This window comes from Protomyctophum parallelum (assembly GCF_964188405.1).
Source record: "Protomyctophum parallelum genome assembly, chromosome: 18".
NCBI classification, from domain to species: domain Eukaryota; kingdom Metazoa; phylum Chordata; class Actinopteri; order Myctophiformes; family Myctophidae; genus Protomyctophum; species Protomyctophum parallelum.
In genome coordinates, this window is record NC_139716.1 from 21,334,346 (window position 1) to 21,348,461 (window position 14,116).

Consider the following 14,116-nt stretch of genomic DNA (forward strand, 5'->3'; position numbering starts at 1 on the left):
GCTTTTTGCCACTGAACTTGCTCCGTCTCGCTGAGGGCAGTATTACAAGAGGAAGGTAGAGGAAAGAAATATCATGTGCTGGGAGGTGTGGAAAGGTTTTGAGAACATAGCCTGGATATATACTGTATATATATATATATATAGTCAACATGCAATGTACTTTGACAGCTAGTAAAATGGCGGAATATTGTTAACAAACTTTTGTGTTCGTGAAATGAATCAATATTGAGCGACTATACATGACCTATTTCTCATTTAAAACCAGGGACTCTTTTTGGTTGTACTAAATAGGTGAGATACAGTGCCATCAATCCTAAAAAGTACGTTAGCCCCTACGCCCACAAGCCGGCTGCCAAGCCATAGCTCAATAATAAGTCTTGGCGACACAACACAGTGACTTGGTGACACGCACTGACAAAGTCACTGCTGCTAGTGTCAGCGCAGGGTCAGGATGCAGAAAGAGTAGTAGGAGACTGCCATTTAAAAAAGACACTTGTGAGAATGACAGTAATTGCTGCATGAATCAGCTGAGTTGTCAGGTGATGTAGTAAGTTGCTCAGTTGAGCCATGAGCCGAGTATCTGTCATAGATTTCTGTAACTACCGTAGGAGTTTCACTACATGGCCTGGCGCTGAACTAACACAATGCTCAATCTTTGGAGACAATAACTACCTGTCAGTGGGGAGTGTTGGCTGGAAGGAGGAGTAGGACTAAGGCCCTATACGTCCTGTCTAACAAGATAAGCAAGGCAACATTGGTCGATACACTTTGGTCCCAAACAAGATATCACAAAAACGACTAATAACCAGCTTCCTCTTCTTTCCTGGTTATGCTTAACTTGTTTTTATTTGAACATAAATAAGGCTGTGCTGTGTAGCAGATAAAACAACTTATCTGTGAAAACAGCTAGAGCAACAGTCATACCGCTAGATAATGGAACAGAATGCTTCCACCTTGTTAAAGAAAACAATCCTATCATTCTGTGAGAGAATCCTCTCAAGCCCATAGTTCCTTAAACTCACTCGATAATCTAATGCCCCTCATGTTCTAATTTGATGCTAATGTACAGCATAGGAGGATTAAAACAATTGTTTGCTTGTGCCTTGTTTTGCCTGTTGTCATTAGAACTGTCCAGCTGTTAACACAAGCTTTGCTTTGTTGCACGCAACACGTCAGTCATGTCAGCTTAACTCTGATAGGTAAAAAAAAACATACTTCTGTGGTCAGAGATCGCGACTACTACTGTATGCTAGTAGGAGGTAGCCTATGCAGCCTAGTGAGCCTACAATGCATGGCACAATGTCTGCTTCTTTTCAAGCCGTCATAATTAAGGATGAAAAGTGTGAAGTGAAGACAAAATCATTCCCCTGTTCTTTGTACACCACCAAGTATGAGCTGAAAATTTGAGTGGGCGTATACTCTCGTCTGTTTTTCTGGCGTCTCCGTCTTTCTTTCCCCTAAAGGTGTCAAGAGATTTTTCCTTTGATCTCTGCTGGCCATATTAATCAAAATTAGCAGCACCATGTTAGGCATTGCTCTGCTCAGCTCCATCTCTTTGTTGAACACAAAGCCCAATTAACAGTGGTGCGACTCAGCATTACTACGGAAAACAAACAGCAACCCGCCATGGACATGCGCCAATGGCTACTTGTGTTTCATACTGATGCATGGCTAAAATGTTTTTTTCATCCCTAAAAATAAAGTAACACAGTTATGAAAAAAATGGTACCTCTCAGAAATGTGGAAATTCAGAGATATATCCTGGTTGAGAAAAACTAAGAATGATCCCCAGAAGAAGAAGAAAAGGACAGAATCAGAAAACACTGACATGAGGTACAAGAGTTGCTGAGAAAGCAAGTGATACCAAAATATATAAATAAATGAATACATTCCCTCGGCTCTATCCTCATGTGAGCAGCCATCTTGGGTGGCTAATTATGATTGCTGGTTTGCTGGGCTAGGGGAAGTTAGTGCCTCACCTGTATCCATTTAGGAAGGCCTCGCCACCGGAGACCGGGATGTCTCCTGTCAGCATCTTGAAGGTGGTGGTTTTCCCAGCCCCATTGATTCCAAGCAAGCCAAAACACTAGAGGAGACCACAGGGAATCCTCATTAGGAACACACAGAAGACCATGAGTCTCCCACTGCAAACACAAGGGTTTCCTATAGGAACACAGTGATTATAGCAAAGGGTTCTTGGTGCTTTGTTACACATAATGGCACTTTTAATTGGTCTGCAAGTCTTTTTTTTAACACAATTACAATGTAAAGATTTAGCAGACTTCTTGGAGCTGAATGATAATCAGTGTGCTGTGCTGTGGTTCCTCTCTCTACATCGTCTTGGGCTGTGATATCATTTACACCAGCGGTTCCACAATTGCGGTCCGGGGACCCCCCCAGGGGTCCCTGAGGTGTTTCCAGGTGGTCCCCAGCTAAATGTGAATGGGTTTAATTTAACCATAAGGCTAGAACTGACAACATGAGAATGACTGTTCGGTTTGACTCTCTCCACTGATATCTCAGCTACTGTACAGTAGACCGTTGTAGAGTTCTGTACTGAATCTAATCATACGTGTATCAATTTGGCGTTCCTCGACATGAACGTCGGTACACTGTTATATGAGCGTTACAATATTGTTTCAATTTGCCATGGCAGTCAACGCCTAAAACAACCGACATTCACTTTTGTACACAAGGAAACACACACACACACACACACACACACACGTCACAGCAGAAATGACTTCCTCCTCCCTTGTCTTCGCTTGATTTATCCACTTCCTCCTGGAGGGCACTCTGTAGGAAGTGGCCTCTATGGAGGCCTGTGGTCGGTTGGCCTGCCCGCAGAAACTCTGGCTCTCCGAAAAATATAAATATTTGATTTGGGTCATTCATTGATCCGTACCGGTTGGTGACCTGGGCTTGTGAATGCACCAGCAGAGGATCAAGCTGCACGTAAATAATGCATGAAAATGCAGTGTGTGTGTGTGATCAGCAGGGTCCTGTGAATCACATTATTCCACTGGCATTTACACTGGGCTTTTGGTTAAACAGGGCAGGGCAGGATATGGGCGGGGAGCACCACAAAGCATGTGCATGTCGCATGATGTCGGTGACTCAGAGCATGTTTGACTTTGAATGGAAAGATGCCTGCATGGGGTATGGCTATACAGCCATGCTGTATAGATGTGTGATGATGAGAAATGATAGGGACACATTCATTCATTCACAATGATGGAGGCCATTATCACATTCAGTTAAAGCCAGAACAAGTCCTTCCCACCATACTCAATCTTTCCATCTGGTTCCTCAACACTCAGGTCCCTCATTGCTTGCACCACACCACAGAACAGATCCCTGAAACACTGTCACACATCTTGAACGGCATACAAAGGAATGTACATAGCATGCCATGATAGAATAGTGGAACTCATATAGCAAAGGACATATCACGCATCTTCAGTAAAAATGTACAAAAATTCCAGGGTCATTCCATCCATGTTCCAACTCTGTGATAACGCAGATACTTTACATCTGTGACAGCTAATACACCAGATATTGTCGTGGTTGATGAAGAGACCAGAGAAGTGTCTGTATTAGAGACAGCCTTCACCTTTGATCATAGCGGAAGCCTTTATAACCAAGGTCATAAAATACCAACCACTGACTCCTACATAACATCTCAGAGCTGGGCTATAGGTGCAGACTATTTGTCTTTATATTTGGCAGCATAGGGCATACGCACAGACTGGTTGTTAGGGTGTCCTTGTATGTATATCCTGTGTGTGGACATAAATAAATGGTTAAAATGTGTGTGTGTGTGTGTGTGTGTGTGTGTGTGTGTGTGTGTGTGTGTGTGTGTGTGTGTGTGTGTGTGTGTGTGTGTGTGTGTGTGTGTGTGTGTGTGTGTGTGTGTGTGTGTGTGTGTGTGTGTGTGTGTGTGTGTGTGTGTGTGTGTGTGTGTGTGTGTGTGTGTGTGTGTGTGTGTGTGTGTGTGTGTGTGTGTGTGTGTGTGTGTGTGTGTGTGTGTGCGTGCGTGCGTGCGTGCGTGCGTGCGTGCGTGCGTGCGTGCGTGCGTGCGTGCGTGCGCGCGCGCGCGCGCGTGCGCGTGCGCGCGCGCGAGTGCATGCTTTCGCCATTTTGCATTTTCTACTAAACACATTTTTTAATACTACTCCTATTGATTTTGTCCAAATGTACGTAAATCGTTACACATTGTCCCTGTAATCAAGATGTACTGATATGAAGAAATTGCTCTTGTCTATTTGCATTGGATGATTTTCAAATGCTAGAGTGGATAATACAACTGTGTGGTATTTATTGGCACTGGCCAGTAACAGTGTGAGCGCGCATGTTCATTTCCGGAGGTTTTCAGCTCACCTCTGCTGCCGGTACGCCCACACATATCCTGTCCACAGCAGGGGTCTTCTTTCCAGGATACACCTACATGGAGCAGAGCATGAGACTAATCAACGAGCCTGTTGGCCACAAATGATAAGAGAGAGAGAGAGCCAGGGAAAGAGAAAGAGAGAGGCATTTGAGTGCACACAGTCTGCAAAGATAGCAGAGGGGATGGGATGGCCGTGAGAATGGAGTGATATAGTCCACCGCAGCAGGAACGAGGTGAGAGGTAGAGAGAGCAGGTGGCCAAAGAGAGAGAGAGAGAGAATGTAATGGAGAGGAAGGATAGTTAATCTGGGAGGTATACTTTGTAAGAGAAAGGCAGATGGGAAGGAATTATGGGAGATACGCGGGCAGGAGGGGAAAAGAGTAATGGCCGTGTTTATATTTCACTTGAATGAATTGGTGATTGCAGTGTGACGTACTGTATGCATACACCCCAACAACAATGTTGTTCTATTCATGTAGCAACATTCTTAATCACTGTATGTGAAAGATATTTTATTGGAAATATGTTATTTTTTAGTGTGTTTCTCGACACTTTATGCAGGACCTACTGGATGTTGCCGTTGAAAGCCTGTGACATACAGAAAACTAGACTAAGTCACCTCAGGATTGCTTCCTGCCTGTCATACTAGTTCACAGCAATTGTTCAGACCTGTGAACATTCCCACCTCAGAACATGACACTTCTTGACAAAGCTTGGCCTTTCTTTCTTTCTGCATGGGCCTTCTGCTCCTGGTGATGGAAGGTCAGCTTTATTCATTTGCAATGAAGACACCTTCTTGGCACTAGACTAGATGGATGGAACTAGTCCAAGCAGGGTTGAGGAGCCCACTTTATAGCAAAGTAAATTGAGCATCAAACTCTTTGATGATGTGGGCAAGAATAATTTAGCAAATAGCCCATCTACAAGCTTGTAGATATGCTATTCCCATCTGATGTAACTCTTCTCGGGAGCAGGAAGAAAGGCCAAGCTCGCAGGCAGTCAAGAAATATGAACCTGAATGTTCACAAGATTGTCAATTAGCCTGAACCCTTACTGTGACTGTGACAGGTATCCCAATGAGCTGAACATGTCTTGAGAGCGAACAGGTGAGAATTATCAGCGTGGTCAAATTATTCAAACTTGCAGGCAGTGGCGTACAGTAGCATTGAGTATTCTTGAGTATTGGCTACTGAGTATAAGTATTATGTACATCAGCACTACTGACGAGCTTCATTATAAATGTAGTGAAATCAAAAGAACAATTTTCATCTTTGAAATGCAGAGGACTAAAAGTTCAAGAAAATACTCAAGTAAAGAACAAACAAAAAATATGTACTTAAGTACAGTAGTCACGTTGTGACGACCCGCCTCCCTCAATCTTGGTGGGCTCTCTCCATGGGGGGAGGAATGTGACGGCCACTAAGTGACTCTGGCCGTCACACTCCTCCCCCCATGGAGAAAGCCCACCAAGATTGAGGGAGGCGGGTCGTCACAACGAGTCAAGTAAATGTACTTTGCTACTACCCACTAATGGGGTTTATAGTGTGTATATATTTCTATATACTGTCGATATTCAATTAAAATTATACAGTGTTATAAGCAGATTATAATGCATTAGTTAGTTGCTGCTACTAATGAATTGACCCATTTAGAACCGAGGACGATTCAAAACATTTCTTGGCAAAACTATGGCATACCTGGCATAATACCCCTAGAGCTTTGGAGGATGATTAAAGACCATTGCAAAGTGGTTTCATCACAGAGAGCAAGACATGGTCCTTGTCGCTGCATGGATGTGACCGTTTTTATATCATTGTTGCACTCAAACAATGTGATGCAAAAAGAAAGGCTAGACGGATGAATCACAGGCCTTTCAACAGTCGAACTAGCTCTAGGTAGGTATAAGGGCGGACATCGACAGGCTGGGTGTTGGGCTAAAGAAACTTCAGTAGGTATTGGATGGAGCCCGCACACCACAGGTACAAGAAAGACGTTCTTTATTGAAAATTCTGACAACGTTTCGATCCATTTGATTTTGATTCAACAAAGAACATCTTTCTTGTACCTGTGGTGTGCGGGCTCCATCCAATATCAAACGTAGGTATAAGCCATCTTATAAAATAGGTTGGTGAAAGCTGTTGGAGCTAATGATCCAACCTTACAATGCCAAAGCAGCCTACGTACGTCACTGAGTAATGAGTTAAAGTCCATAGACTTGGCTGGGGACGGGGAAATTATAATTAGACTCTAAACAAACATTAAAAGTCCATAGACTAAATTCGGAAAGCCCTGCATTGGAAATACAATACAAAACACAGAAAGTTTAAATATAGAGATACAAGGTTTCTGCCCGACGGCATCGAAATGCTTTGATGACTGGTGTCAGGAAAAAAAGGGTGTAGTTTTAAATCTTCACAGAGCATCATGGCATTTGTCACATTTCTTTGCCAGTATCAGAAACAGCAAAGGGAGACAGACCATTGCAAATGAGACTAAATGTTGCATAGCAACCACCTTGCTTGTTCAGGCATTCTGCGATTATTTTCTTAATCATTGTTGAACTTTGCCAAGTTCCCTTCACATTTCAATAAGGAGGTGTAACAAAGCATTGGAATAGTGAAGTGACATTAGTTTACTCTCAATTTAAAATGTGTTAGCAGTTGTATTGAACTTCTCATTAAATACATTTAGCAATGCCACTTCAGGCCTGGAAATCAATGATATTATCCATTCATTGTGTAGCTAGCATGCCTAATGCATTTGCTAAAAGCAAAAGCAAAGCACAGAACCATCCTTCTCTCACCATGGCTTGGTGTGTTCAGGACATAACACTTTGAGTGTGTACTATATACTATTTGTATTAACTATGTGATAATGTAGTAAAGGTCCATTATCCAAATAGTCAATGAATGGATAATTTCCGTGTGGACTGTAAGGCAAGGCAAGTTTATTTCTATAATACAGACAGACAGACAGAACGACAGATACTGTAGATCGATATACCTTGAACAATCTATCCCAAAATAAAATGGAAAAATACAAATAGAGTGAAGAAGATTTTCTTCACCCTCCTGCCCCGTAATAAAAATAAGTCTATTAAAAGACAGTGGCAAACATTATTGACTTTAGCTTTAGAACTTAGAGTTTAAGCAGACCTGCAGTATTCTGGGAGTTTGTTCCAGATATGTGGTGCATAAAAACAGTTTCTCCACGACTCTAGGTTCAGAAAGCACGCCTATCCCAGACGACCTGAGCAGTCTGGATGATTCAACAGAACACTGCAATAATGGCTGTCGTGATAAGTGGGGTGACATTTAATCCGACGAGACAGCTGAGTGTGACGCTGTACTAACCAACCATGCAAACAATACAGTCCTGCTGCTGGAGATCACACATTACACGGCCGGGCGTCGAGACTCCAGGAGAAGCAGAGTGCTCGCTGAATGGGAAGAGCATGACAACATTGTAGAGATCCAATTCCCATTGGAGTCAGCCGCGCTTAAAATATGTGCACTCGGGTGACTTTACGGTGCTTTGAATAAAAGCATCCACACAACTCAGTTGTATAAGAATAATGTCTAAGAGAAAGAGATCAGATCGAGGCTGGACCAGAAATGAATGTGATGAAACTGGCCCTTAAAAAGTTACTTTTGTACTGTACGGTGACTCTAAAGCATCCGGATCATACAGTACTGTACCTTCTAGACTCTTTTCAAATAAGAAGTGCGTGGCCACCTGCCTCCGGTCTCCACTTTATGTTTTCACTTTTCAGTGAGTGGCAAGATTTTGTTTCCCCCGTCTACTGTCCTGAGAGCAGCCTCTCAAAAGAGAAGGCTATCATAAAATGAATGGGGTCCATTTTGGTCAGTCCACATGGTTGGGGGTAGTGCCCATTATGGTCAAACTGTGTTTTTGATATGATATACCGGTAGTACTTTATTTTTGCGACCCAGCGGCCTTGTATGCAACACATATACACACATTTGACAGAACACAGGACAAAAAAAGAAAATACAGTTATCAACATAAGGGCAGAGAGCAATGTCCACAGCTCAGTCTAGTCCTGGCCAAAATCCTGATTAAGCCTCAGAGTCGACTGATGGACAAAAGACCTCTTCAGTCTGACCTTTTGTACTCTGATGGGCTGAATAAACATTGAAAAAGGCCTGTCCTGTTTCAAAAGCAATTCAGAATTTCATCCCGGTTCAGTACAGGTTGACCAATCATTGTTGAGCTGCCCAGGAATGAGGTTAAAGGGATATTTCACCTTAAAAACAACCTTATGTCTTATGTGAACACCCGGACAGTACTTGATTCAGTAATGAGGTATTTGATATTCATTTTAGCTGCACCGCCCCCTTCATATACAAACCCATAACTTCAAACTCTATTTTAACCATGATAGATTCATCAAAAACACCCAACCTTTTTTTCTGGTGACGGATATTGTCCTTCTAATACGTGAGGGGGCCATGCTTTTTCATTAACTGGTTTCATTTATTTTTAATAATTCTTTGGACAAGAACATCCTCTAGGAGGAGGCCGGAGGAGACTAAAACATCAATAATGAATGAGGGCTCTATTTTCATCACTGCCATTACCCGCAACGCTGCCCGCAAGTCAGCCGCTGCCCGGAAATTACGTGTATAGGAGCTTGCTCTGTCCCTAAACGCTTTCCCAAAAATTGCTATTTTGATCACACACATTTGGGAAGGCGCATAGATGAGTTTAAAAGCACCCGTAAACTGTAATACCAAATGAGTTTGGTATAGAGATGCGAGAGTGAATGGAGATTCAGGCTGCTGCTTCATCTCTCCTTATTCTCCTGTCACTTCCTTGTGTCCATTGTGTTTATATAATTGTCTAGTCAAATAAGTTATTTGGCTTGTGCCAGGCATTGTGCGCAATTCCATTTGCTCGTTCAGTTTCATCAACCCATAGCGCAGCAAATGGGGTTTAATCCGGCGATTTCCCAAACTTTCCCTTTCGCATACCGTTTCGTACAGACACACGCGATCTATATACCAAATTAAAGCTTGAATTTCGTAGATTACATAACACTTTGAAACGTTTAAAATGAGCGAGATCTAAGCGAGTTGTGACTCAACGAAAAGATGAGTGTTGGCTCTCAACCACTTATAAACATCAGAGGAAATCAAAGGACTTGCACCATCTTTCAAATGGTGCCATTAGCTCTACATGCAATCTGACAGACAGACAGCGAGATGCCACTCATCACTCACAGGTTGTCTAAATACAAACAGCTGTCAGAGTTGTTTCATAAAACTTTTCTCTGTCAACTTAGTGAGCGACTGGAAGGTCAAGCTGACAGTGTTGGGCTTTTCAAACACTAACAGGCGGATGGGACCGCTATTTCACTCCACATCGATTACTCCGCTAACGCGGACACAGCCGCTAACCAGAGGCTAGCATTTGGGGCACAGGCAGAGACACATTCCTGTGCAAGATAATGAAGAGAAGGAAGGAGGAGGGGCAGGAATCGGGCGCATGATGGATGGCCTGTCGATTGCTTCGAAGACATGCTCAGATTTATGACAGGCCCGGCCTGTGATGCATGGCCGCCAAAGCCATGCGCTCGTTGATCTATGCGTTATATGTACCCCCAACCCGAATGGGACACAGCTGTAGGGGAGTTGGCGAGGGCACAGTAATGCCTTCCTGCCAAACATCTGCTGTTTATAATCAACTGTTGGCTCCATCTCTGTATCTCTTCACAGATAAATATAATTAAACTTGAATGTATTCACACAAAAGTTCTTTGTTCTAAATGCAGTTCGTGGATAGCTTGCACTAAAACAACCTGTGTAATTATATAATAATATAAATTATTATATAATATAATAATTTTGTATACAGTGCTCTACACAGTTCTCAAAAGTAGCTTTGTTAGCTTCCAGCACCATTGAGTTATGTTATATTGTTGCTGTCTGGTCACGTTTCCTTTTTGTCTCCACCAGCCGAAAGCATGGGGAGAGTATGTTTTGCACTCCATCCGTGTGTCCATCCGTGTGTCCGTCTGTCCATGTGCTAATCCCACAAATGACGAACGACGAACCTCTGCTTCAATATTTCCACAACGGCCTGTTGTGGAAATATTATATAGAGCCTATATATTATAGAGTAGCGCCCAGGATTACAGCTTAGGCAATTGGCACCGGTGGGTTATTAAATCATGGGATAAATATTTTAGGAAAAAATGAGTTGAGGAAATAGTTGGCACCTTCTCCGCTTACGTAACTAGAACCAAACTCTGCCGTAAAGTTCCGTTTTCCACAGTTCAACGTGTGAAACCAGCACCTTCTGTCAGAGCTTTTGACACTGTAAATTAGCACAACACAAACTAATTAGTGGTGAGTCTAGATATGCGGTGTGAGTACATTTCAGTCCATGTGTGAGCATCTGTCTGCTCAATTATATTATCCCTGCTCCCATATTGAGGTGGCATTTTGTGAGAAAGGTGCACAACGCAGCTACGGTGGAAAATTTGCTACGGGCATGCTGTAATTAGCAGCGGAAAGAAGACAGATAGCATTCCCTGTATTAGAATTATGAATTATCTCCACCCTTGTTAAATTTGGAGAGGTGGATTATGAGTCGACCAAATGAATTGTCCTTATTTCTGAGTATGAATTTTGGGCAGAAAATTTTATATTTTATTTTATTTAGAGTGCGATCTACAGATCTGGTCAATGTATAAATCTAAATCTAAATATAAGATTGAGAAACTTTTAGTACTTCTAGTAAGACTAAATCTTAATTGCCCAGACTCTTCTTCAACAAAGATGGCGAAAGCAAACATTCTTTGTTCTGTACTCATACAATAGTGTATGGTACAAAACACTGAAGTCCTTGAACCTAAATAAAATATGTCTGGCAGACATATTTAATTGTCTGCCCAAAAAGTTTATTATACAGAGAAGGTGGGGTCCCGAGAGGCTTCACACCCTGGTGAATAGACAAGTCGACAACACAAAACTGCCTTTGTTTTCGTGTGAGTAGCAAAGTAGCTTTGCTTATTTTTACTGAAGTCAGAGACCTCGCACGGCAGTGGAATTTTCTATGTAACAGAGGAGCGCCTGGCAGGGACCGTTAGAGAGAACTCGCTAACACTGTCTGCATGGACCAGGGCTAGGACACGATCAAGAGGCGCAAAAAACTGGAGCGATGCGTTCAATATAAAAAGATAATCTCTATTATTCTAACCTCGGCCCGGCACCTGGTTTTCAGTGAGTGTGTGTGCGTGCTTTATTGTGCTTTTCCACGTTCAATATAACTGACACGGTGTTGTCACTGCAAAATGTATTAAGCAATACCTTGGAGAGATCCATGAGCCGCAGGAGATCACTCTGGGACTTGCCTTGGTGCACTCGATCACGTTCCCGACTCACATCGACATCCTCCTCCTCCGCGGATGTTGAAACCCTCGCAACAAGCCTGGGAAATCAAGGTTGATGACATTTTTGACATTTCACCGGCATTTGGAGTATTGCAAAAATTGCGTGGCTAAAAGGACACGGTCTGTGGCTCAATGGGGCACTCCGTGATGTTCCCCAATAAGTCAAAGGAAACACAGAGCTTAGTTGCCATAACAACCTCAGTTTCTAAGTAGGTAAACAATGGGGATAGAAGGAGACTGGATGACATTTGCCTAACATGGTTGCGGCATTGCGGTGCAACAGATGTGATATGGATAATGAATATTCATTACTGGTGGAATGGGGGAGAAACAATACATCTTCCTCGCATTGAAACAAACCAATGTGGAAATATGGATGGAAATATCTAAGCTTTACTGCAGAATGAGAGAGAGAGAGCGAGTGAGTGAGAGGGATATGAAATGGAGATTCAAGGACAAGGCAGTGAAGTGATGTTGGAAAAGGAAGGAGAGTTGGAGAAAAATAGGAACAAATTGAACCCTTCTGTAATTCTGTGATTAAAAAGTCTCAACTCTTTTTTTTTTCCTATAATTTTTACCCCACGATTTTGCACCCATTTTTTCACCCAGTGTCAATTATCTAATGTAGTCCTGGGCGCTACACTTCCTCTGCCAACCTGGGGGGGGGCAGCGGACTGACCTCATGCTTCCTTCTATGCATGAGGAGTCCAAGCTACTTCTTTTCACCTGACAGGGGGGAGTTTCCCCGGCCGGAAAGAACACGTTATTCCGACCAGTTCCAGTGGCCAGGGAGAGGTAGTTTAGAGACCAGGATTACTGCATGTTTTTTTGTGAGGGTACCTACTGTAGGGGACACGGGGAGAACATGCAGACTCCACACAGAAAGGCCATTTCGCCAACCACGCCTCGGGTATGAGCGGAGGAGAGAACAAGCCCCCAGCTCCCACAGCGGGGAATCAAACCCAGGACCTTCTAGCTGTGAGGCGACAGCACTACCGACTGTGCCACCGTGCCACTAAGTCTTAACTCTCTTGGCGTCACTTTAACATAACAGTCAATTTGAAGCAGAGCAGGAACAGGCATCAAACTCTAGTTAGGTTTGAAATTAAAAAGTTAGAGAACCACTGTACCCATACAGCTCATGTGTCTGCTTGACGTCTGTGTGTTTAGCACCTACAATGACGTTTGGGCGCTGCAAGGAAACCCTCTTTTCAGCCAGCGACAGTGACCTGTCACAGTACGTCACTCCAGCCATTCTGTCCACAGACGGATGTCAGTTTACAAACTATGATATTTCAATGTCATGGCTGTGCACAACTTCGCAGACAGCCCCCGGTGAGTGACTGGGTGTCGGAGGGCTCAAACCTGGGTTTGCAGAAGAATTTATACTGGATGAGCAGGGTGACAGCAAACATGACGGCCCCCTGGATAGACATGGCACACAGGTTCTTCCCGACCATCTCCCAGCTGAGCGGATCCTCAAAACGGTCTTCCCCTGGGACGGGAGGAGGGAAGTAGGTGTGCAACAGTTAATCAAACAAATTGATTCAATCTATTATTAACAAAAATAATGGATTTTATATACAAATTGTGCATAGATGGCAGATCTACTATATAACTATATTGTGCACAAATAATTGCAACCCTAGAAGGGGAAAAGGAAGACGTAACCGCATCATAAAGGACAGAAGGATGTACACGCACACACACGCACACACGCACACGCACACACACACACACACACACACACACACACACACACACACACACACACACACACACACACACACACACACACACACACACACACACACACACACACACACACACACACACACACACACACACACACACACACACACACGCGCACGCACACGCACGCACACGCCACTTTGTCGACACCGTTTAGAAATGCCACAAATTGCTGTCAACTATGGCATCTGAAGGAAAGGCTTAGAAAACCTGCAAATTCGGTGCTGAAGTCTTTTATAAGATAATGAACATGTAAGTTAAACTCTGCCTGACTTCCTCGAGGCCTTGTGTCTGCATGTGTTTCAGTCTCTACAGCCCTAGAGCTAAGGGTGAGCAAACAGGGAAGATGAAAGTGCTTTCAGTCTAGCTCTCCCGGTAAATAGCCCCTCATGTTGCAATTGCTTTTCTCTTCATGCCCTCCGCTGCTACACTGCAAATTATGCCTTAAAAACCGCTATTTCCTGCTACATCTCTCTCCACAGATAAGACTTCTCTCTTTCTCTTGCCTCTTTTCATGTGTCTCTCTTCCTCTTGATCCCACACGTTCACCTCACATC

At 43.4% G+C, this 14,116-nt stretch overlaps 1 protein-coding gene across 1 annotated transcript in view; it reads right to left on the minus strand.

Moving 5' to 3' along the window:
• Positions 1-14,116, minus strand: part of LOC310876028 (phospholipid-transporting ATPase ABCA1) — a gene marked incomplete at both ends in the record, with an annotated part of 190,057 nt that overhangs the window by 29,202 nt on the left and 146,739 nt on the right. Inside the window, 4 exons of the mRNA XM_083789475.1 lie at positions 1,980-2,086; positions 4,381-4,443; positions 11,725-11,845; positions 13,173-13,302. Coding sequence (XP_083645601.1) covers positions 1,980-2,086; positions 4,381-4,443; positions 11,725-11,845; positions 13,173-13,302 — 421 coding nt within the window. The remainder of the gene's footprint in view (positions 1-1,979; positions 2,087-4,380; positions 4,444-11,724; positions 11,846-13,172; positions 13,303-14,116) is intronic.